Here is a 22,887-nt window from a genome sequence, read left to right as displayed (position 1 = left end):
GGAGAGACCCAGTTGCCAGCGCAAAAAGCAAAAAGCTCCAGGTGAGTAAGTACCGTGCCTTGGTCGTGCCGCCGAAATGTGCTGTAGAGAAGGGTTCGCTGGAGTAGTTGAACTCAATTACTTATAAGTGTTTATAAAAACTGCCAATAAAATAACGATATAAATATTCCTGATCATCTGAAGCTGTAATTAGCATATTGTTGATCTTTTGATAAGCCAGTTCTCTGGATTTTAAACAAAAGAGAGAAATTATATCAGCTTCAATTCCTTCACATAATCCGTCCTTTCGCCTTTTGGGCGGCACGAGACCACCACAGTATGCGTAGCATGTACTCGGTATACAAAGTAATATATATGCTCTTAAGAATCCTACGGTCGGCATAGAGGGCTTCTAGAATAACATCTACATGCTTAATATGCAATGTAGATAAGTTCAAGTTGGCGTAGGTTTAGTTCGTTCCATTCGTCGAATATTATCTTATGGATTCGGTCTGTACTTGCTCCAGATTTCCACGGCTAAACGCGAGGGGGAGGCTTGACGTTAACAGTGCCTCGCGCAATTCGCATACCCGCACGCCTTGCATTTTAGGCAACCAGTTTGGCGACGCGGGCACGACTGGAAACAATGCCATTATCAGTTACCAATGTAAACGTTGACAATTAAGCTATCTTCGAGCCCACTAAGTGGCATCACTCTCATTATTCCTATAGAACTTACACATCTATACATCTTTTCTCCCAAGTTCTGGAATTCACCGTCTCTTATCCATCAATAGCAACAACCAGCGACTTTGACTGCGCCCATCCGAACCTCGAATTGCTTCCGGGACCGCCTCACAACGGCTAATCAACAGCCATCGAATAAGCCTCAAATGCGATATTCTCTCGCCTGGTAGAGAGACGGGCGGAGCAAGCCGATGGGGTAATGGTTGGCCCACCGAGCACCCTGGGCTCGTCCGCGACGCCGACTCAGAAGACACTCCAAAACCAGCAGTCGACACCTTACCTCGTGGCCCAGTCGCGGGCGAGTCTGGATCGGGATGGCTCACAACACCCACGGTCCCATAACGGGGCCCAGGTGCTATCCTCGTCAGCCATGTCTTATGGGCCTCGAGGTTCCTCCTTGGCACCCCTTGCCGCGCCCGGGAGCTTCAGTTCAGAACTGCGGAGCCAAGCTGTGTCATCGAGGGCGAGTTCGAGGGCGGAGATGGGCTCTACTATAGGCCTGGAAAGACTCGAAGAAGACGTGACTCATGTGTCCGAACAAATGATTTCCGTATTGAGGGAGAACCTCAACCGAGAGATGAAGATCAAGGAGGGCAGTGAGAATATGCTTGAAGCTCTCAACACGAAGAAGGCAAAACAAACCAAGGAACAACGGACACGTGTTGAGGCAGAGCTCAACTCCTCCAACAAGCGCATTAAGGACTTGTTATCTCAAATCTCGGAGCTTCAGAGGCCACAGGCGCAGGCACCATCTACGCCAACGCGAATTCGCATGGCTGGGCTGTTCCACAGTACTGGATTGAGGTCTCCCCCAAGTCTAGCAAAGAGCGGCGCCACCGATTCGAATGACGAGGAACCTTCTGAGTCTCCAACATATGTCCTTGCTGAAATTTTACAAGCTTTGGAAGTGGAGGGCCTGGCGCCAGACTACTATGTTGGCCATGCAAATAATCTAGTCGAACTTTTCAAGCGGCATCCAACGTTGAAATATGATCTGGTATGGTCGATATTCGGTCTCCGAATGCAGGTTATGCTTCTTAGTGAGAGTAGAGAAGTTGTTGCCGCTGGATATCGCATGACACGCCACGCAATCTCCGACCTAAACTCTTTGCAAAAGATTAGAAGCCTAAATACGGACTACCTTGTCGTACTCTCTCTTATCAAGGAAAGGAAAGCCGATGTCGAGCGTGAGCAGGCGCTCAAGTTTGTGCGTGCATTTCTTGAAGTGAAGGATGGTGTACACGAAATTTCGAGGGCTATCGTGCGGACAATTGCATCTGTTGCAGAGCATAATGAAGATCGGCTGAAAGCGATATGCATTGAGACATTGGCAGAAATCATGATCAAAGATCCAGCGCTCTTAGTTGCCGCTGGTGGGTTCCGACCCCTTACTGATGCTCTCGGTGAAGGCGGATATGAAGCCTGTGAGGGGCTTATTGCGGCATTTCTATACTTGCTTGATGCTCCACAGCGGCGAAAATATCTTCGCTCCGGTTTTGAACTCGAGGTTCTGTTCACTACTTTTACCGATTCATTATTCACCCGAGAAAGGTTACTGAAGCAGAATGCCAAAGCTATCTCATCTGCGATGAAGTCGTGGCCTGGCCTGTTAACGCTATCGATGTACGACTTCCGGGCTATCAAATCTTTAATATCTTCATTGATGTTACCCCACCAAGCCATTCGCGAGACAGTTATAGACCTGTTATTCAGTCTGCTTCGAATAAAATCGCCCTCGTGGTCTTCCTCATTTCTGGCTGGCCGGCGTTTGACAACATACGGGCGCGTGGCCAACTTGAAAACTCAGCCGACTAAAGCCACCTCATCCTTCGCAGTCGAAGATGAAAGTGCTGAAAAGAACCTCACTGACCACTACACTGCTCTACTTCTTGCCGTTTTGATATCATCGGATATGATACCTGGGTTGCTTCAAATCACCAGCGAGCCAAATAATCCGACATTGAAACGCAGAGCTACTTTGCTTCTCGGGGAAGTTTTGAAACTCGCAAACAAGCTGCTGCCTCCCGCCTGGAGTAACGATTTACAGTTGCTACCTGCTCTCTTCGCAGACGCATCTCGGTTCGGTACAGAAGAGAGATACATTGCAACAGGAACTGTTTATCAGATGGATAGCGTTAACCGTACTCTCGACAGGTCAACGCCAACGAACAACAACTCCATTGCAAATATTGTAAAAAATTCTAGCACCGACAGCCTCGACGAACCGCAGAAGAGCGTCCCTGGCCATACTTTTGATGAAACTTCTTTCCGACAAGTGCTCTTGGATACGCAGGTACTGAACAGCACCAACTATATAAAGTGGAAGTGGGATCTTATCCTCAAGGTAATTGAAGGGCCGTTAGTCAATGGCAAGCGTTTGGACGAAGCTATCAAGACATCTAAGTTCATCAAGCGAATTGTCAGCTTCTATCGACCGTTCAAGTACAGGTTTGCCGCTGTACGAAATACTGGACCAAACCAAAAATACATCAAGGTGGGATGTGCTCTGATAAAGACACTACTTCAGTCACCGGAGGGTGTAAAGTACCTTGCTGAAAATAAACTATTGCGGCAAATTGCCGAATGCCTGGCTCAATGTGATCCGGTAAGTTTCCTGGTACTTCCTGATTACGTCTATGGGATACTAATACATTCCAGGCAAGCGGTATAACAGCACAATCCCCGATGTTCTCCCAGTTTTGGCTTTCTGAGACGCTCCGGAGCGGCTATTTCGCAATGATAGGGGTGTTGAGCGCGGACCAGAAAGGTCTGCAAATGATGGACCGCTGGCGGATGATCAACATGATGTATCACATCCTGGACCTAAAGCAACGGCCGGATTTGATCATGCTTTTACTCTCAAACTTTGATTACTCTTTACATGGGCATCCAAGAGTTCTGCTGTCCAAAGCTCTGACGGGTGGGACCAAAGACATCCGCATTTTTGCAACTAACGTCCTTCGAAAGTATTCAACTCGATCACGGTCGAAAACTCAAGGTGCTTTGAGGGTGAGCGACTCCAAATGGGCCATCCAACTCCTTGTTACTCAACTTTACGACCCTGAAATAGAAGTTTGTGCCACAGCAATCAAGATACTTGAGGAGGCTTGCAACCGCAAAAGTTACTTGGAATATATTGTCGAGTGTCGCCCGGCCCTTGACCATCTCGGCGAGATCGGTGCCCCTCTTCTATTACGATTCCTATCATCATCGATAGGATACCATTACTTGGATGGCCTCGACTATATCAGCAATGAAATGGATGACTGGTTTCTGGGCCGTAACGATGCCTACGTTGCCGTAATAGAGGCGGTACTGACACGTGCTTTTGCGGAACCCCAAGAAGAGGCGACGGGAAGGGTTAGTCTCGATGAGGATCTATTCGAACCCGACCGCTTTGAAAATGATTCCCGTGTGCCTCCTCATTTCTATAAGGAGCTTGCGAGGACTAAAGAAGGGTGTAAGCTTCTCAGCGATAAAGGTCACTTTGATGAGTTTTCCGCAACTATTCGCGATTCCGGCATGCAAACAGAGGATCCGGAAGTCATGCTCAAAGTCAAAGGCTGCCTTTGGGCTGTTGGAAACGTTGGCTCCATGGAGCTTGGAGCACCATTCCTCGAAGAATCCGACGTTGTTGAGAATATCGTGAAGATGGCCGAAAATCATCAGATCATGAGCATGCGGGGGACAGCGTTCTTTGTGCTGGGACTCATATCACGCAGCGTCTATGGCCTCGAGATACTATCGGAATTAGGTTGGGACAGTAATACCACGAGCATGGGCGAGTCGCTCGGATTATGTATCCCTTCCAATCTTCGAAAGTTGTTTTTGTTTGCTCCATGGGAGCACATGAAACCATCCGATATAACCCTGGGCGATACGCAAATGGTTTTAGGGGAAGAATCAAGAAAGGAGACTGATCCCATCAATATGCGTATATTGCAGCTTATTGTCGATTTGGGGAACACAGTTCTCACAAAGAAGGCAACTAACGAACTGATGCACATCAAGCAACGAAAAGCCCCGGGGTTCAAACAGCAGGAGCTCTTCAGGAAAATCATGACAATCCTTGAGTGCCACCACTTCCGATTGCCAATCCGGAGGTTTGTAGTGGATTTATTTGATAGAAGCGTCATGAGACGGATAGTTCTTGACGAGGAGAGCAGTGACAACGATGAAGAAGACCTGGATAGCAGCGATGGAAGCGAAGCGGGCACAGAGCGCCAACGGAGTATTAGTGTTCCGACAGTACCGAGGAGACTTCAATGATCTCAAACGACCCCCAGTTACACACTATATGGCGTATTTGAAGTTTTTTTTTTTTTTTGCATTTCAACACTGGATGGATGATTTGCGGATGTTCATTGTATGATAGATCTACGGCGGCGTTTTGGTTCGCTCATCACAGGATAGTGCTACGTACTAAGGGCCAAATCTATGTATAGCAGATGTAATGAACAACGAGTTAAATACCAAGCTCAATTGTCAGTACAGTGCTTGACTCGAAAATTGTGGGCTTCTTTCTTATGGCCAAATCCGAAAGTGCTTGCTCCGTTGACGAGTCACATCCAGGAGAATTATCATTCAGATACGGTGAGTAATACTACTACACCGACATTTGGATGCAGGTCACGGTGGCTAGAAGTAATATAAGTATCTGAAGTCATTCTTGTAAAGCTTTTCTTGCAATAGCACTGATATTATGTAACGCCCATGAATTGCCACAGCCCCATAACCAGCCCAATGCACGCATACCCCTGATTTACGCTCGGACTGCCGCACCAAGGGCGCCACCGGTGAACCTTGTCCCACCCTCTTGTCTCTGGGTATTCGGTCCGCCACCACGTCCGCCACCACGGCCACCTCTCTGTCCTCCCCTGCCACCACCACGTCCGCCCCTGCCGCCTTGGCGCTCAAAGGCATTTGCGGTGCCTTGTGTTCTAGTCTCCAGGGTCCTCTCATTGCTCTCAATGAGACCGCTGGCCTTGTCACTCAGAGTCAGAGCCAAGCTCTGGAGTCTGCTCAGCTCAACACCCTTCCTGAAGATGATGGACGAGTTGACCTGGTCAAGAGCAGCAGCAAGCTCCTCGTGGCTGATCATCTTGCTGACAATGGCGGCAACCTTGCGGTTGGACAACTCGAACATGGATGATAGAGTGGCAACAGATAAGGTGTCGTAGAAAGGAGCGTAGGTGAAGAGATATGTGCGAAGACCCTCTTCTTGTATTTGCTCAGAAAGCATGGTCTTAATGGCATCCGGTTTCGACATCAACTCCCAAATCTTGATGGAGTGGATGAACTCAGTAGCCTTCTGCCACTCGCCTGCTGCAAGAGCCTTCGACGCCTGCATGACGTGGTCACGGGTGTTCTCCGGTGGCCCAGTGAAGATTTGGCGCTCATGGTATTCGAGCATACGGCGGTAGGTCTTGCTGATAACACGCTTCTTGATATCCGGGGATGACCCGGTTTGTGCCAGGAGAGGAATCTCGAGGAGCATGCTGCAAGTAAGGTACACACATTCGAGGAGCTCGAGGTTGATGTGCATGTGGAATGGCAGCTGGCGCTGGCGTTCAAGGCGCTCCTGCTCGGGCGAAACTTGGTTGTAACGTTGGATCATAACACCCTGAGCGAGCAACTCCTTTTGGCGTCCGCTACCGCAGATTTCCTGGAGCGTGTTCTGTGCCTCATACACGAGTCCAGCACGGAACGCGCAGAGACCAACTTGGACGAGGGTCCTGTTGAACAGGATTTGGCTGTTGACGTCGAAGTTGCTGATTGTCTCTTGTAAATGCGACATCAACATCATATCGCGAGCCTTATAGTAGTTATCGTGCAGTGCCAAGAAGTAAATCTGGCAAAGCATAGCGCGAGCGCGGATGATACCTTCGCTGTGAATGAAGAGGTAGTTGCAGAGAACATTGACGAGAGCGGTGGCATCGGGAGTTTGGGTTTGCGAAGTAATCGTCGACTGGAGAGATGCCGGGATTGACTTCCAGCAGTTCTCTTCCAAAATCTTGACTACGGTAGCGGGCTGGAAAAACACGTTAGCACGTTGAGCATTACATCGATGTCTGGGTATCACTAACCTTGAAGTATACATGCTCCAGTCTTCGCATGATAATCCTGTTTGTATTATCTTGCGGGATCTCTAAGCTAGTATCTTTTGTCATCATCTCAACATATAATTGAGTTCTGACGATGCTGTTATAGAGAGAGCCTTCGTCCGAGAGCCTGTCAATGTACTCTGCGGTATGAGGATCGATATGCTGTAAGGATCGGGTGAGCTCGTCGTCTAGCCTTTCAATATAAGATACCACGCTGCCTGGAATCTTCAGCTTCTCGCCAGCAACTGGGACCGGCGCCTTCTCGTCATCTTCCCAGTCCTCGGCGTTCTCCACGACCACAAGATCGAGATTTGACTCCAGTATTGTAAGAAGAGTTCCGAACTCCTGCTCAGCAGCCTTCCACTGCTCCTGGGACATAAAGGTCTGTGCACCAGTGGATAAATCGAAACGAGTCGAAATCAAGGTAAGAAGCACGCGGATTTTCTGGTACGGTGTGGTGGCGACTTCGTAAAGCTTCTCCATGATCTTGATCTGTTCTGTGCGGTCGGTGTTCTTCTTTCCTCTGGACTCCATGATGCTCCGCAGATGCTTCAAGATGCTCTCGGGTGTGAATTGTAAGGTGCGGCCGCCCTTTCCAACGGTATGGAACCCATCGTCTGCTCCTGGCTCCTCATCTAATGCGAAGCTGACAGCAGCCTTTCCGGGCTTCTTAACGACCACCACCTCTTCCTCTTCCTCCGACTCCATGAAGGCGTCCTTGTCGGCTCTGTAAGCATCGACATCCTTTTGGTAGTCCTTGTTGTTCTTCTTGATACGTTGCTTGACCGCGTTGAGACCACGGGCATTTGTGGCATTCATCTTCTTCGCAGTAACCTTCTGCTTCGCGATCGTCTCGTTCATGAAGTCCTCGAGGTCGGCGATGGCCTTAATGTACAGCTTGGGCATGCTTCCGGATTGAAGAAGCTTGACAACCTGACGGTTGATCTTATCGAACTCTAAAGTACAAATATGATTAGCAAACGCGAACTTTTATAGCCGTAATAATTGAACATACCTGCGGAGATAGAACCCCAGTCGTTGATCTTCTTTCCGTTCTCGATGGCCTTGGATGTTGCCTCCAGCTCCTCCAAACGCTTGTCTTTGGCGCTCTTCACAACGTGGACTTGCTCATCGTCGGTGCTCTCGTCCTCGTCAGATCCGGCACCACGGAAGAAGGCCATGGCACCGGTCTTCTTGCCGCCGGCCTTCTCATCCTCGGATTCACTCTCGCCCTCCTCATCTTCTTTCTCGGAGCCGGACTCGGACGCCTCTTGCTCCTCGTCTTCCGATTCAGAGTAAAGCTCCTCCTCCTCCTCGGAGCTGCTCTCGCTGGAGGTGTCGTCTCCGGTACGGAAGAATTTTGAACTCATCTTGTTGAGTACAAGGGCGCTTCCTTTGACGTTGTAGGTACGTAGATGCAGAGCGCGCACAGATGTCGTCGCGGTTTTGAGGGTAAGAAATTGAGGTTGGGTCCCCGCGCTAATTTTTATGGAAGCGAGAGATCTTTCCATGCCCTAAGGCATCCATTCATTGGCGGGGTGGGAAGATCGGATTTAGCGCGAGGCGAATGGGGAAGATATTGGCACCGCAAACTGAAAACCATAATTGGTTTTATATTTAGTTGGGAGATGACTGGCTCAAAAATGATTCATGATTTGCGCATGCTATAGTATTATTCATGCTAAGTAACGACTGGCAATCATACAGTGCATAAGCCATTAGGACAAGCGCTAAGTTAAGTGCCACCAATTCCTCATTCTGGTCCTGCCCCCCACCAGATGATAAACCCCATCCTACGATCATTCCCTCATAGTATTCATTAATATCGTCTTCATCATTTCGTTGCCGACTTTCGTAGCATCAGCAAACCTAGGTTCGAAGAATTTCCTAGTGCTCTCGAATCGATCCTTGTATGACTCAAAATCACCAAAGGTCACACAGTCAGACCACCCACGGGCAGCAAATGTGAACTCGAGGTCGTCGGATCGGAATGTGTTGTCCTCAATCGCAATTCGAATAACATCATCTAACAATGCGGGTTGGCGAAAAAGGTATTCGGTGACACCCAGCCACAGTCGGAATAGGGGGGTCGAACAGATCATATGATCGTATGGCACGATGCCCATCCTCGACCAGCAGTCAACCATAGCCAGAAGACTAAGGTGGTTATTTGGGGTCGGTTCGTCCGGTTTCTTCCCAAGTGAGAACCTATCAAGGACTTCGTCTTCAAGGAGGATCCCATGATGCGACTTCTGTGCATCAAAAACAGCAGCGCCAGCAGCTCTGATACGCCTTTCAAATTCTTCCCTGTTCCCTCCCAGCATCAGCTTGAACAAGTCAGTGACAGACTGAGAATATTGGCGTATTTGTTCTTTCGCATATGGGTTCAGTATTGCCAGTCCTGCGTACACGTGCCATTTTTGCGAATATATACGGAGGGTCAAGTTGATCTTGACATTTTCGATGCCTCCAACGTAACGCGCAATTTCCCATGGAAACTGGGCGTTGGCATGCCATGCTTTCCCCATGGACAAGAATGCAGCATGAGTTACTGCTTGCGTGTCTGCGGTGATACGGTCATGCTCTGTAGCACTGAGATATACATGCTGCGAGCCAAGACAAGAAAGGACTTTCTCGACTCGGTCAAAATTGGCCTGAGAGGCACGATGTTTTATCAAGACCTATATCATCGTCAGAATACGCAACGATGACTTCTGGCATTCTCCAACTAACCAACGGCTGGCCCTTGGGATCAACATTGGGTCCGTGCAAGGAATGGCAAGAGACGATGTCAACGTCTTTTGGCAGGTGGGCCTCGAACGCTGCAATCTCGGGGGATTTACAAGAAGTCTGTCCACCAACAATAGCGCCTTGTTTTGTTGCTGTACAATGTTAGCCGTCCCCAGTCGAATCGATCACGGCAAAGAGACACATACATGGCCCATACAGTGCCACAACTTTGTCAATGGAGGCGGCCTCAACATTGTAAATGATATAATCGCTCGCTCTCGAGACCAAGTGGCCGTTGGGTAGTATCCCAACTTGTTTCTATTGGGTACTCAGCACGATGTGCAAGAATTCTATGTACAAATATATATACTCTACTGGAGAATTCATCCACTAGATCCAGATATTTTTCTTCTCTATCACAAGCATTGACTCTGCAAGGACCTTGTTAGTACTGTTTACCCCATACTCACTAAGTATTCGGCAATATGTGCGAAGTTGTGCCTGATGCTGGTATGCTGTTAGCTTGAGTCCTCCCATGTGAAATAGAGAAACAAGTGCTCAATAAGTAGATTCAGACAAATAAAAAATAAGGTAGCTGAGATTATTCATCAGTGAAAGTCGACCCCCAATCCCGGTGCCAGAAAGGCAGTCGGGTTGAGTGAAGACGATGCGTCGAGCCAAATGCACTCAAGTCATCATTATGTGGGGGCAGTGTCGCGAGAGCAAAATTGAAGCTTACCATCTTGTTGGTTGCCCAACGGCAGGGATAAATTACCTCCATCCTGCATCGCTGAGCTGCCTTGCGTACATCTTCCCCATATCCCCCATGCCAATGATGCCAATGACAAAGTTCTCCATGGCTGCGGCTTCGACGTTGTCGCTATTCTCTGTAGTTCAATCTCACGGAATATACCCAATGAAAAGGTTAGTGAGCGGCTCACATCTGTGAGTGGTGATGTACTGTAGGGAGTGTGAAAATGTCGCAGTCAGAGAATTTAATTGATAGTTTGATAGTAAAGAAAGTTGGGGGAGGAAGCAGACAAAATCTGAAATAAATACGGACCGATATGGGTAACCTGTTCTGGCTTAGTGTAAATTTAGGTCGCTTAAAGTTCGCGGCACACACAACAACTTCAAGAATTTGATGGCCTAGTTTTGCTGAAACATTGTCAAAATCTCCCAACGCCAAAACAACCGCCAACATGCCTCCAAAGAAAGTCGCGCGCCCCGCGCAAGAGAACATCTCCCTCGGCCCTCAGGTCAGAGATGGTACGTTGGCATCAATGTCGTCAAGAAACCCCCACTAACCATGTCCGTAGGTGAGCTTGTCTTCGGCGTCGCTCGCATCTTCGCTTCTTTCAATGACACCTTCGTGCACGTCACCGATCTCAGGTTCGTAAACCCCTGGAGAACCCATACTGTTGAAATCTGGGCGAATCTGGTCGAAAGAATGGGGACTAACTTGGATGCAGTGGTCGTGAAACCATCACCCGTGTCACTGGTGGCATGAAGGTCAAGGCCGATCGTGATGAGTCTTCTCCTTACGCTGCCATGTTGGCTGCTCAGGATGTCGCCATCCGCTGCAAGGAGCTTGGCATCAACGCCCTCCACATCAAGATCCGTGCTACCGGAGGTAATTTTCACTGTGATATCTTTGTTACAGAACAGGCGCTAACAAAATTAATTTAGGTAACGGAACCAAGACCCCTGGCCCAGGTGCCCAGTCTGCCCTCCGTGCTCTTGCCCGCTCTGGCATGAAGATTGGCAGAATCGAGGATGTTACCCCAACTCCTTCTGATTCTACCCGCCGCAAGGGTGGTCGCCGTGGTCGCCGTCTTTAGACGGTGGCTTCTGTGGATATTTGGGTTTTTGTGCAGATTTGACAATCACGCGGAGAACGGCTCTAATTGCCTGGTCTTCAATACTGCTATGTTGCCACGCGACAGTAGAGCACATCAGTAGAAAGAATCGAACCCATGCTCAAGTATACGTTGTTCCAATATGCTATGACAAGTGATAATGAAGGTGCTGGTGCGATTGTAATTCTTGGCTGTCTCCGTTTCCGTAATACATTTACGGGACCATTGGTAGTATCCTCGAGACAGCTTTCCAGAATGATTGCATGCAGCTGGTAGTAGACACCCTTCCAGCTCACCTCTTAGGCACAACCCCGCCACGAAAGAACCCCGCTATGAAAATGTCTCTGAACTGGATAAAAACATCACGCAAGTCTGATATTCATATGTAGAGATTCCTTATGGTCCATACAAAATATGACAGGACCGGGTATTGCATTCCTCAAAGTAAGATATTATTTCTGATTTTATATGTGGATGCTGCACAGTATGTATATATAGCACAATGAGAAATACTTCTCGCCATCACTACCACCCAATCGTGCCCTTTTCTCGCCCGCCCTCGTCCAGTTCAACCAGCACCGGCGCATACTCACCCCTTTCATCTTCGGCCTCCAGATCTTCCATTTCTGCATCCACGTATTCACCATCCTCTAGCTGGATCTTACCAACTCTAAGATAGTTACCTCCCAGGTCCCAGCCCCATTTCGACAGCCAAGTCTCGAGTCTCCCAAAGGTTGCTTTTAATTTGTTTTCCTCCCTGCTCAAACCGTTAGGCTTTGAAGATAGCTGCTCAGAAAGCCGTGATTTGAAAATAGTTAATTCTACCTTCAGCTCATCCTGTAAGTGGTTGCTGTGGTCGAATATGCTTCCTTGGAGATACTCATCATCATAGACCAGCTGGGCTTGAAAGACCTCAATAACCTTGGTGAAGAAGTGAGCCTCTTCCACGGCGAATCTGAATGCCTTGAAGAGTATTTTGACCACATGGCCCCATTGTTCCATACAACAGATGTTGCTAAGCAGGACTCCAGTCATATAACAGAACTGCAACTCTCCAAGCACATCGTCCGGACCATCTGAAGTACAACCGTCTGCTATAACAGCCCTCACATGCGACGAGCTATCCATGGCTTGCTCGCTTCTAGCTCGACCTATCGCGGCCTCCGAGTAAGTTTTAGATCCAGCCGGGAAGATAAACCCGAGCTTCTTCTCCTCCGCAATGGTAGCATCGATATCGGCGGGTTTTGGAACGATGCCCATTGCTGTCTGGTGTTGGTTGTCGGCTGGTTTGGTATCTGTTGGCTTGCGTTCGTCCATGGATGTAACTTTCCAGTCATTCCAAGTGCCGCCGGTGACCCTGCTAAGCATCGGGCCCTTGATAGCGAATGTAAGGTCTTGCCAGGTTTTGGGATCATCACCATGTGATTCCGCTGGATTTCCCCTTGATTTTGAAAGTTCCGACGTTTGAACAGCTCGTACATCGTATGGCAGTAACGTGCCGTAGCTTGACTGTATATTATCTTTTTGCCGCCTGATTTCAACAGCACTGTCCTCGTCCTCCAGAGTCTCGGTGTTTCTATCCCACTTCTTAACGAAAATCTCCCCCGGTTCTCCGGGCCGTCTTTGATTTGAGATAATCCAGAACCCATTCCGAGTTGATATCTCAGACATGGAACCTCCATAGATAAAATGTGGCCCAGGAGGTAATTCGCGGATCCCTCCGAAGTGGTGATTCTTTTCAATGTTCAGGCCGACTGTGTCATAGCCAATGAAAGAGCCTGGTGGCACGCCTGCAATGATCACGACGTCTCCTTCCTGAAGGTACTGTTGCGACCAGTGCTTTCTTCGAGAGTTACCAGCATGTAGCTGGAGTGAGTTCATGGGAGAGCCACTTAACCCGGTTGAGGTATCCGCGCGAGACGCAGTTCCTGTTGCTTGACTCCTACCTGATCTCGGCAGCGGCCGCAGCGGCAGCGCTATTGATCGAGTCAAGTGCTGCTGGCGGTGATTCGGCTCATTCTGAGAGGACGAATCATTGTTATTTGAGGCCATAGCCTGTGGGTTGCGGATTGTATTAGGTTTGCAATCGAGGCCTATCGACGTGAAGGCTCGAGATTTATATATAAGGCAGTCCCGTGATCCAAGTCGCCCTTGTAGTATCTTGGGATATAAATTTATATTCTCATAGTATCGTCGTTGAAGATATGGGTGTCATTGTAGGTCGCTGGCATGTCAAAAGTAGAGTATTGAGAAATGGCAGGTACTGTATTTGCCTCGACACCGTTTAGCTCATAATGGCAAAAATATGGGTCATAGATTAAATCATGGCCAACTTTGCAATACCTACTGTGTCTAGATCAAACATAGAAGCCGGTAATTTCACTAAAATATAAATACGAACCCGAAATAAAGTCGCAGCACACTCAAAAGGTTCCAGCTATCCAACGTCGTCCATTTAGGCACTCATGTGGTATGAGCGGCTTCTTGCCTTGACCACCGAACCTGGACTAGCACTAGCCGAACAAATCTATCCCGTGACTATCACGTTAATCACAGCATGACAAGAGCATCTGCATGGTGCGCCTGTTTTGTGAAGGGTTAGGCGACTTCTTGCATCTTTATTAGTATTCTTGCTCTAGTTGTCATAATGGCGAATACTGGGGCTGATGGTATCAACGAGACCGGTATTGCGGCCAGCCAAGATCCAGCCGCGCAGCAGCCAGAATGGGATGGTGAACATCTCCAGGAGGCAGAGAAAACACTGAAGGAGATGTATATTCAGGTATGCAACGACCCCAGCTGTTACGTAAAACAACTCACATGATATAGCTCCGACAACTCCGTTCAACGATCCCAAACCTTGTTGCATCCCTAGCCACCAAGCAAGCGTCCCGTGAGCCCCCCCCACTCCAATAACTGTCAATCAGATGGACTAACACCATGAAACAGCTGAAATCCTCTTCCAACAGCTCAGTCAAGCTGCCTTGGCGGCCAACTCGAAAGTAAAGCAGTTCCGGGAAATCATGGAGAACCCCCAGAGCCGCAATCTTTTTGAACATGCGAGCCAGAGCAGGGCAAAGAATCCAGCTGGCATTACGCCGTGGAGAATTACGGATGATCCGGATTGGTTGAAGCGGGACTCATGAGGTGGAAATGATTATCTTGGTGGTTGAAGGGGGATTAATTGCGTGGGAATGACTACCGTGGAGTTGCATACGGCGCGCCTATGAGGATATTTACGGTATAGAAGTGGACAATGCCACATTCTTTGTATATATGACAATCGGTTTTTGGCAAGAAGGATGTTACTGGCGTTGGAATGGAAGATTACTGGATTGTTATTGTCTTGCCGGGGCCTGAGGGAGGGACTATATACTTGAGCAAGTGTTGGCAATCCTATCGATTTGAGAGCTTTTCAGGAGTTTGTTTTAGAATTCGAATGGGCAGCATAAGGAAATGAATGGGCAGCCAAAGGCATCAAATCTACACGCTATGCACTCTGCCATCATCGAAGGACGCGTACATTTGAACTTCGTACATTCCGCAAATCACTGTTGTAACACATACATCCATCTCCCCGGGCGAAGATTCACAGGGCGAATGACACAGGTGATTGACGAACGTGTGGTAGTTGTGATAATCCCGGCGAGCACTATCTTCAGCGGCACATAGTTTCAATCGTAGAATCTTTGCATTTCTTTTTGCATGGAATCCTACGCCCATCTCAGCCACAAGCCAACACCAGCGCAATCCATCCCAGCACCACCATCCCGTAATACCCCATCTCCACACGCAACAATACAGGTATTTTAACGGTAAGACTTTTGGTATCTGGCACGGGCTCCTGGACCACCGAATTTCTAGGAACACAAAAAGTCAGCATCTCTTCTGATATCAATCCCGGAACGCGATGGCGGCTGCATACCTTTGGCTCTGTGCGGCGCGGGTCGGCGACAAGTAGGGTACGGTCGTATGCGACGAAGGCGGCCTTCAGTTGGTTCTTTGCGTACTCATCGACGAACTTCTGGTAGTAGGCGACGAGGGACTTGGCGATGGCTTGACGGATGGCGTAGATTTGAGAAGTGTGTCCACCACCGGTGACGCGGACGCGGATGTCGACACCGGCGAACTTGTCGAGGCCGACAATCAGGAGAGGCTCGTACAGCTGTGGGCGAAGGATGTCAGAAAATCGTTTCTTCCAGAACCTCAAAATCCCCCATCTCTCCTTCTCCAGGGACCGGCGAGGGCGAATTTACCTTGAAGCGGAGGATCTCTGGCTGGATCAGGTTGAGCGGCTTTCCGTTAACCTTAACAAGACCCTTTCCGGCCTATACACACAAAACTCGTCAGTATTCCCATTCCACCTCGCAACAAATCCTCGCTTTCGGAGCACGGACCTTGCAGTGTGCGACCGCGGTGGCCGTCTTCTTCTTGCCGAAGCACTGAACGCTCTGAGATGTCGAGGCCATGGTTGCGATTGGCGTGAACTCGAGGATTCGTCGGTCGTGAAGGTTGTCGTCGAGGGCGGTAGTGTTGAATTTCTCCGAATTGTTCGATTGTGGGCTTCGCTTACCTTGCCCATTCTGCGCTAATGCAAAAAAGTAAATCCAGCGCGCCAAGCCGTGTACACGTGACCATTATCGCACCTTGCCCTTTATCGCTAGAGTAGCTCCCGCGTATCGGCGGTGACGACTCTCTCCCCCTCAAATCACTACAAACTCAAATCAAGCAACCATGGACGTCGGTACATAGATATTGCTACGCCAGCAATTTAGTACCCATGTCTCCCCATCGCCATCATGTCACGTAAAGCGGTAGGCCTCGCCGCATTCGACCGCTCCCGCCTCACCTCGGCGCAGTTCGCCTCGCACGGCTCCAACCTACGCACCACGCACGCCAGCTCCCTCTCAACCCAACTCTCCGTCTTCCGCTCCCTCCTCCAGCAATTCGCACAAACGCACGCCAAGGACATCCGGTCGAACCCTACCTTCCGCGCCGAGTTCGGGCGCATGTGCGCGGCGATCGGTGTTGATCCGTTAGCCAGCAGTTCGGGGGGAGGGAAGGAGGGGGGGAGTCTCTGGAGTCAGCTTTTGGGGGGCAGTGTGAATGATTTTTATTTCGAATTGGCGGTTAGGGTGGTGGAGGTTTGTGGGCTTACGAGGGAGGAGAATGGGGGGATGATACCGGTGAAGGAGTGTCGGCAGAGGATTATGAAGGGGGGGATGGAGGGGGCACCTGAGATCACAGAGTATGTTGCTTCTCCCCTCCTTCCATATTGTCGCCAGCCTACCAAAGCACACACTCTAACACTTCTCCACCAGTGACGACATCCTCCGCGCAGTCCTCTCCCTCTCCCCCCTCGGCTCCTCCTACTCAACCCCCAAAATCGGGTCGAAGCAATACATCCGCTCCGTCCCCAAAGAGCTCAACACCGACCAGAGCGACGTCCTCAAGACGGCCCAGATAATGGGATACGTGACCCTGTCCACGCTAGTGCTAAATCTGAAGTGGTCGAAGGCCAGGGCAAAGACCGCGATTGATGATTTGGTGGCGGAGAGTATGCTGTGGGTTGATACGCAGTGTGGGGAGTGGGAGTATTGGTCGCCTGGCTTTGTGCTGGAGGGGGTGGAGTGAGGGGATTGGGGTGGGTGAGATAGGTTGTACATACATCACTTTATGAAAACATATCACATTCACATTCACAGCCATGCATATAATTTCAGTGTAAAACTCCATTAAGGGTGCACGCGAATCGTTGCAAGTATTCTGTTGCCTAGCTTTACAAACAAACAAGTCGCCCAACGCCTGCCACACACACGACGACATACACGCACAGCAGCACGAACAAAGCACAACTTGATTCACCACAACAATCCACCCGGACTCTCTCAAAACCACGTTCTTTTGCAAGGCCCCAATCTAAAATATATACCATAAGAGGCTGAGTGCGTACGTGCGTGCGTGCGTGCGTGCGAGCGTCCGCGTAGCGATTCGCGTTATTATTAAGAACTCAAAACTGAACAGTAATAATTCCCAAAGGCCATCGTGCAAGACAAAAAAGTCCACCACCACCCTGGCGTGTGCAATTGTCGACAAAGGTTGTCAAGGATAAAAAAACAAAAGGTCGAACCACATCGCCGTCTGCCGCGGCCGCAGGAGGGATGTGAAAGCCTGTGCGGAGAGAATGAACGCGGAGACAGCGACGGTGACGCCTCAAAACGTTGGGGCAGTGCCTCAATTGCCTTTCTTTCTGTCTGTGTATAGTGACTATTCATTCATGCGCCAGTGAAATCAAAACAAGCAAAACAACAAAAAACTGGAAAACAGTAAAACTGGAATAATTGGTTGACCGCGTTTGTGTGCGAATAATTGCAACAGCAGCAGCAGCAGGTCTACAATGCCGCACCCCCAAGACAATAATGAAGGAGATGCGGCCCCATAATCATGACAAAAACGATCGATCAATGGTGTCGTAAAAAAACAGGGCGATCAGTGACCCATATGATACAGTAGCACTTCATAACTAAGTAAGCCGTTCCTCCTGCCGCTCTGGACGAGCGGCCATATGCCAGTTTGCTGCAGTCTTGTAGATCGTGAGAAATCGTTTAGTGTTGCTCGTATTTTGGAGCTGGGGCACCGTTATCTGTGAGGCAGCGGATCAGCCTGGGTTCCAAAGCGAAGAAGGGTAAGGGCTAATGACGTTGGCTATACATCTGGCTTGGGGCCCCGTAGGGAGAAGCTGGGTACCCGGAGTACATGTGGCTATTGCTGTACTCCTGGAGTTGCTGGACGCCGCCGGATGGGGCCTGGTATTGGCCAGGAACTTGCGCGCCAGGCTGGTAGCCGATCGGTGGAAGCTGGACCTGAGCGCGCCCAGGTTGTTGGTACCCAGGAGGAGGCTGGTTGCTGTCATTCGGGTTTTGTCCGTCAGCTGGGTTGGGGACTTGGGCGGCACGGGCACGGTCGTCCTCAGCCTTGCGCTGTGCGTCTTCCTCCTTCTTGCGTGCCTTCCATTCCTTTCTGATCTCCTTAAACTCTGTAGAGGAACAATGTTAGTCAGTGGTTTCCATGTGAAGTTGTGAAAGTAACGTGATCTGCCAAGTCCCAGACGTCTGGGTAACCGATGCTAGCTAGCGCAGGACCGGACGCTTGCATGCTATAGTTCGGCGCCAACGCATGGCACCCTGCCCACGAGGCTAAAATATACAGCCCTGACACCACCATACGAGACAAGCATCGGGTTAAGCTCTGACAAGGGGAAATAATAGGACTGCGCGCGCCATCTCGAATTCCGGCCCCCAACAGCGGGAGATGGTGTAACCAAACCGCGCATAACGCGGGGCAACGAAATAATGGAGTCAAACATACCTTCTGGAGTGCGCTTTTGGCCATGCGATTGCATAGTAACGTGAGCATTCAAATGATTAAGTGTGCCGTAGGCCTTCTCGCAGCCATTCCATCCGCACTTGTACATGCGCTCAATTTCTTCATAACGTCTCCTGGGACGCTTGTGCTGTTGCGCACCGGGAATCGGGACGAAAGAGTAGACCTGGGAGAGAGGGTGCTGTACATAAGTCAGTTGCGTTTCAATTATCGTATGTCTGTAATGAGAGTAGTCAAACGAGCCAACAGGTCATGAAATTAATCGCATGTCAAATGCCATTGCCTCGGATCATTTCATGCGCCGAACGCGAGTCAAGCCGCATGCAAGTGATACCCAGTTTGCTGGGCCGCAAGGAAACGGTCATGACAGGCGACCCTGCGAGCAGTTTGCGCGCGAGGACCGCGGCACAAATGGCGGCATGTAAGCATGAAAATACGAATACTTACTTGTCCTGGGCGGGGTCCTGACGGGGCAGCTGAGTTTGGGGCACTCACACCAGATGACGGGTATGGGGCAGGCATGCCATGTTGTGGGTGCTGGCCGTAACCTGCCCAGTCGGGGCGGGGTTGCTGGGCGTACATCGGGCCACCGGGGTGCTGGGGATAGCCGTGCGACATCTCTTGTTGCGGTGGGTATGCAGAGTAAGGGCTGCCGTGGGGAGGATATGTTGGGCTCGACGCAGCGATTGATGGATCTATAGGAACATCCTGGTCAGACTTTATTTGCTGGGCATGATGGTTTGAAGCGCCATCTTGCAGAGGCAGAGACGGACTTGTTGGTTGCGCCATACCTCCACTGCTACCGCTATGGCTGCTTGATGGATAGTATTGACGTTGGATATATTCTGGGAAAGAACTTGAACGCGCGGACGACGGGTTCACGCTGTACTCGGACGTGGGCGTCGCGGAGGCCGAGTAGTTGACGGGTCGGACTTCTTGAGCGGGATAGCTCGTGGTGGACTGGTGTTCGGCGGGGGAGTCGACGGACGCGTCGTTAAACGTTGGTGTATAGGGCGTATTCAAACCTGAGCGCGAGAATTCGGATGCGCCACGCTCCATAGAGCGGTGGACCTGTCTTCGCGAATGCGCCGAGTGTGCTCGATGCCGTCTTGACAACGGCGGTGCCTTTGTCTTCTTGGTCGCGCGTTTCAACGTATTTCGTCGAGTATGCGCCGAGGGTGGCGGGATATGAATTACTAGATGAGATGCTGTATAGACACCAAGGACGTGCTAAAACAGTTCGCGAGAGAAGCTCTCCACACCTTTCAGGTCGATCTTGGGGTGTGTATATGAAAGAGTTCTTCTGAGCAAAGCCCGCGTTTCGTAGTTTGGTGGCAGGCAGGTTAAGACAGGAAGAGGGAAGGTTCCAAGTCTAAGAGATGGATATAAGAAGCCGGCGGGCGGGACGTGGGTCGTATTTGCGCAAAGCCGTCGATTGCAGCCCTGACTAGGAAAGCCACCGGTAAAGATTGACCAGAGGCCAAGACGAAGATTAGCGGGTTTAGCAGCCGGGTTCGTGGGTTAGGCGCCTTTTTATTCGAGCAGCGGGGTGGGGAGATGGAAGTGGTGTGGTGTGTATGGTGGTGTGTGTAGGTGCGTGATGCTGTACGTAGTGTGGTGTGAGCAGTAGTGAGGTGTAGCGTGATGTAGTCTCCGTCGAGTAGTGTCGTTCAAGTAGTAGTCAAGTAGTAGTGTGGAGTTTTTTTGGACGAAGTGGAGAAAGTGATATACGTAGTGCATGTAAGTATGAGTACTGTACTTTGTAGTTCGTACGTAGGAGCTTCGCTGAGTGGTGTGATATTGGCTTTTTGGCGTGTACTGTACTAGTACTCGTTTCGTAGTTGGAGGTTTTTGGTGGAGGAAGGAGTGGGTTGTAGTTTGTTTCCTAAAGGTAAGGGGGGAAGGGGAAAAGGGAAAAGGGAAAAGGGAAAAGGGAAAAGAGAAAAGGGAAAAGGGAAAAGGGAAAAGGGAAAAGGGAAAGGGGAAAGGGGAAAGGGGAAGAAGGATTCGGACTTGGGGGTAAAGTTTCTGTTTGTTGTTTTTGTGTATGGAATTGCACCGGGGGGGGGTGGGGGGAAGGTGCGAGAGAGAAGAGGAGAAGAGAGAGAACGGAGAATCCGATGTTCGCCTTCTGCTTTCAGGGGGGGTGTTTCGCCCTCTTTGGGTGGAGAGTTTATTGGGGGTTTTATTGTACAGTCAATGTCAAGATCGAGTAACTTCGCTCTAGTACGCAGCGGCGAGTTTGTAAGTACCAGGCGTGGTACCGTACGAGTATTCTTTTTTTTCTGTGGTTCTGTGGTGTGTGGTTATGTGGTTCTGTGGTTCTGTGGTGTGTGGTTCTGTGGTTCTGTAATAGTGGTAGTGTTGTAGCGGTGCAGATGCGAATGCAGAGTAGTAGTAGGTATGTAGTAGAGAGATGGAGAGGCTCCCAGCACGATCCTGTACAGCAGAGACGCAGCGCCGATGCTTGCAGGTCTGACGGCTTCCTCTGCTTCCTTTCCAAGGATCGTTTGCAGAACAGGGCAAGACACCCACCAGTACAGCAGTACAGGGAAGCTGGGCAGGGTCAAGATGCACGGTAGATGATTTGATGGGTGCACCGCCACACGCTAGACACTAAAATTATGTCTCTCGAGAAAAGAGTCGACTACCCGTTCTGCCCTTATGAGAGACCGGCGCAACACCCCTTCCCGGCAGTAGTTTGTTCCGTAGTCCGGGCGTGGGTTTTGGCGTAGCGTCCGTGTATGGTGTATGTCGTTGTGCTTCGTTGTGGGGTGGGAAATCTAGGTGAGGATTGCGTGTAGCCCAGAGTACTACTAGTTCGGTACTGGGTAGAGTGGGAGAGTGGCAGCCGAGTTTCCATTAGCATACGGACGGAGATAATGTACGTTATGTACGTAGACTCTACCATCACCCATGCCTGGTGATTTCATACTTCTGGGGTCTTTGGGTTTGGGTCTTTGGGTCTTTGGGTCTTTGGGTCTTTGGGTCTTTGGGTCTTTGGGTCTTTGGGTCTTTGGGTCTTTGGGTCTTTGGGTCTTTGGGTCTTTGGGTCTTTGGGTCTTTGGGTCTTTGGGTCTTTGGGTCTTTGTGTCTTGGGCTTTTAGCCTCTCGGCCGTCGGAAGTACAGCGAGGTCCCCATGCAGCTATACGTAGCGAGTTCAGTCCATCTACGTAGCGAGTGGGAGGTGTCGACATACCTGTGCGTTTCCTGACGGATGAATAATTGACCGGAGCAGATTAGGCCATTCTCTACTACAGTACTGTATGGTCTGTTATCTGTTAGTGACCAAGATACTAGCGCTGGTTCCGTCCTAGCGTCCGCCTTTCTCGCTGTAACTTGGCCCCGTGCGTCGTAGCCTCAGGTCATGTCTCGACTAAATTAGTGTGTGTGCGCACAATAAATGTATGTAGAGTAGTCCAATAAAAACCCGAGTAATGTTATGCTGCTTTACCACTCGTACGTACGTGACGCGTTATATAGATTAAAACAGCGTCGAGGTGGAACTACGTGCATGGGTCCCCTGTTAACAATTCTTGACCCAAAGCACGTTATATAGATTATTATGGAGTATTTCTCGCAACTTTTTAAAACAGCGTCGAGGTGGAACTACGTACATGGGTCCCCTGGTAAACAATTCTTGACCCAAAGCACGAGTAAGTTACACTACTGTACTATACTATAGTAGTAAAGACACCGTCGACGGACGACCTTAGTGCGCGGCTCCCTGACGACTGATGGAACTCTAAACGATGATGCGCACCGGGATCACCCTGTTCTGGAAGATCCGAGGGAGACCTGCCCATGCGATGGCATCATGATTCACCATCATGATTCACCATCATCCATCGCCAACGCCGCCAGTACATACAGCCAAACCACGGAAAATATGTATATATGATTGTATGCATGTCGTATGTAATATATTCCATGTACGTAGAGTATACGTACACTAACTGTACATATAAATATCCCCCCACTCTCCCCCTCACATGCCCTCACATGCCCTCACACGCCCTCACACGCCCTCACACGCCCTCACACGCCCACACGCCCTCCTCCCCCACTCGGCTCCGTAATTAGT

The 22,887-nt window shown here is 49.9% G+C and overlaps 9 protein-coding genes across 9 annotated transcripts; 4 read left to right on the top strand and 5 right to left on the bottom strand.

Moving 5' to 3' along the window:
• Positions 1-925: 925 nt before the first annotated feature.
• Positions 926-4,995, top strand: VC83_05338 (uncharacterized protein; the record flags this gene model as incomplete). Its single annotated transcript, XM_024468960.1, has 2 exons — positions 926-3,331; positions 3,385-4,995. The coding sequence occupies 2 exons, from the start codon at positions 926-928 to the stop codon at positions 4,993-4,995; spliced, it is 4,017 nt and encodes a 1,338-aa protein (XP_024323456.1).
• Positions 4,996-5,488: 493 nt separating this feature from the next.
• Positions 5,489-8,200, bottom strand: NIP1 (Translation initiation factor 3 subunit c; the record flags this gene model as incomplete). The annotated part of the gene is made up of 3 exons (XM_024468959.1): positions 5,489-6,757; positions 6,813-7,786; positions 7,846-8,200. 3 exons carry the CDS (start codon positions 8,198-8,200, stop codon positions 5,489-5,491), a joined length of 2,598 nt encoding a protein of 865 aa, XP_024323455.1.
• Positions 8,201-8,445: 245 nt separating this feature from the next.
• Positions 8,446-10,582, bottom strand: TYR1 (prephenate dehydrogenase (NADP(+))). Its single transcript, XM_024468958.1, has 5 exons — positions 10,336-10,582; positions 9,931-9,991; positions 9,767-9,878; positions 9,564-9,712; positions 8,446-9,511 (listed from the first exon to the last, which is right to left on the bottom strand). The coding sequence occupies exons 1-5, from the start codon at positions 10,416-10,418 to the stop codon at positions 8,630-8,632; spliced, it is 1,287 nt and encodes a 428-aa protein (XP_024323454.1). The 5' UTR covers positions 10,419-10,582; the 3' UTR covers positions 8,446-8,629.
• Positions 10,583-10,724: 142 nt separating this feature from the next.
• On the top strand, positions 10,725-11,547 carry RPS14 (ribosomal protein S14, S11). Its single transcript, XM_024468957.1, has 4 exons — positions 10,725-10,829; positions 10,880-10,952; positions 11,033-11,193; positions 11,250-11,547. Exons 1-4 carry the CDS (start codon positions 10,763-10,765, stop codon positions 11,399-11,401), a joined length of 453 nt encoding a protein of 150 aa, XP_024323453.1. The 5' UTR covers positions 10,725-10,762; the 3' UTR covers positions 11,402-11,547.
• Positions 11,548-11,851: 304 nt separating this feature from the next.
• VC83_05334 (uncharacterized protein) lies at positions 11,852-13,924 on the bottom strand. The gene has a single exon (XM_024468956.1). The coding sequence runs from the start codon at positions 13,469-13,471 to the stop codon at positions 11,945-11,947; it is 1,527 nt and encodes a 508-aa protein (XP_024323452.1). The 5' UTR covers positions 13,472-13,924; the 3' UTR covers positions 11,852-11,944.
• On the top strand, positions 13,925-14,932 carry VC83_05333 (uncharacterized protein). The gene is made up of 3 exons (XM_024468955.1): positions 13,925-14,201; positions 14,249-14,312; positions 14,369-14,932. The coding sequence occupies exons 1-3, from the start codon at positions 14,067-14,069 to the stop codon at positions 14,563-14,565; spliced, it is 396 nt and encodes a 131-aa protein (XP_024323451.1). The 5' UTR covers positions 13,925-14,066; the 3' UTR covers positions 14,566-14,932.
• RPS16 (40S ribosomal protein S16) lies at positions 14,933-15,946 on the bottom strand. The gene is made up of 4 exons (XM_024468954.1): positions 15,817-15,946; positions 15,676-15,747; positions 15,345-15,584; positions 14,933-15,279 (listed from the first exon to the last, which is right to left on the bottom strand). The coding sequence occupies exons 1-4, from the start codon at positions 15,886-15,888 to the stop codon at positions 15,229-15,231; spliced, it is 435 nt and encodes a 144-aa protein (XP_024323450.1). The 5' UTR covers positions 15,889-15,946; the 3' UTR covers positions 14,933-15,228.
• A 166-nt stretch (positions 15,947-16,112) lies between these two features.
• On the top strand, positions 16,113-17,053 carry VC83_05331 (uncharacterized protein; the record flags this gene model as incomplete). The annotated part of the gene is made up of 2 exons (XM_024468953.1): positions 16,113-16,667; positions 16,741-17,053. Exons 1-2 carry the CDS (start codon positions 16,219-16,221, stop codon positions 17,051-17,053), a joined length of 762 nt encoding a protein of 253 aa, XP_024323449.1. The 5' UTR covers positions 16,113-16,218.
• Positions 17,054-17,142: 89 nt separating this feature from the next.
• On the bottom strand, positions 17,143-20,730 carry VC83_05330 (uncharacterized protein). Its single transcript, XM_024468952.1, has 4 exons — positions 19,250-20,730; positions 18,788-18,983; positions 18,120-18,455; positions 17,143-18,062 (listed from the first exon to the last, which is right to left on the bottom strand). The coding sequence occupies exons 1-4, from the start codon at positions 19,859-19,861 to the stop codon at positions 18,025-18,027; spliced, it is 1,182 nt and encodes a 393-aa protein (XP_024323448.1). The 5' UTR covers positions 19,862-20,730; the 3' UTR covers positions 17,143-18,024.
• Between the last annotated feature and the right edge of the window lie 2,157 nt (positions 20,731-22,887).

Source organism: Pseudogymnoascus destructans (genome assembly GCF_001641265.1).
Source record: "Pseudogymnoascus destructans isolate 20631-21 unplaced genomic scaffold scaffold_13, whole genome shotgun sequence".
NCBI lineage: Eukaryota > Fungi > Ascomycota > Leotiomycetes > Thelebolales > Thelebolaceae > Pseudogymnoascus > Pseudogymnoascus destructans.
This window is presented reverse-complemented; position numbering and strand designations above follow the sequence as displayed.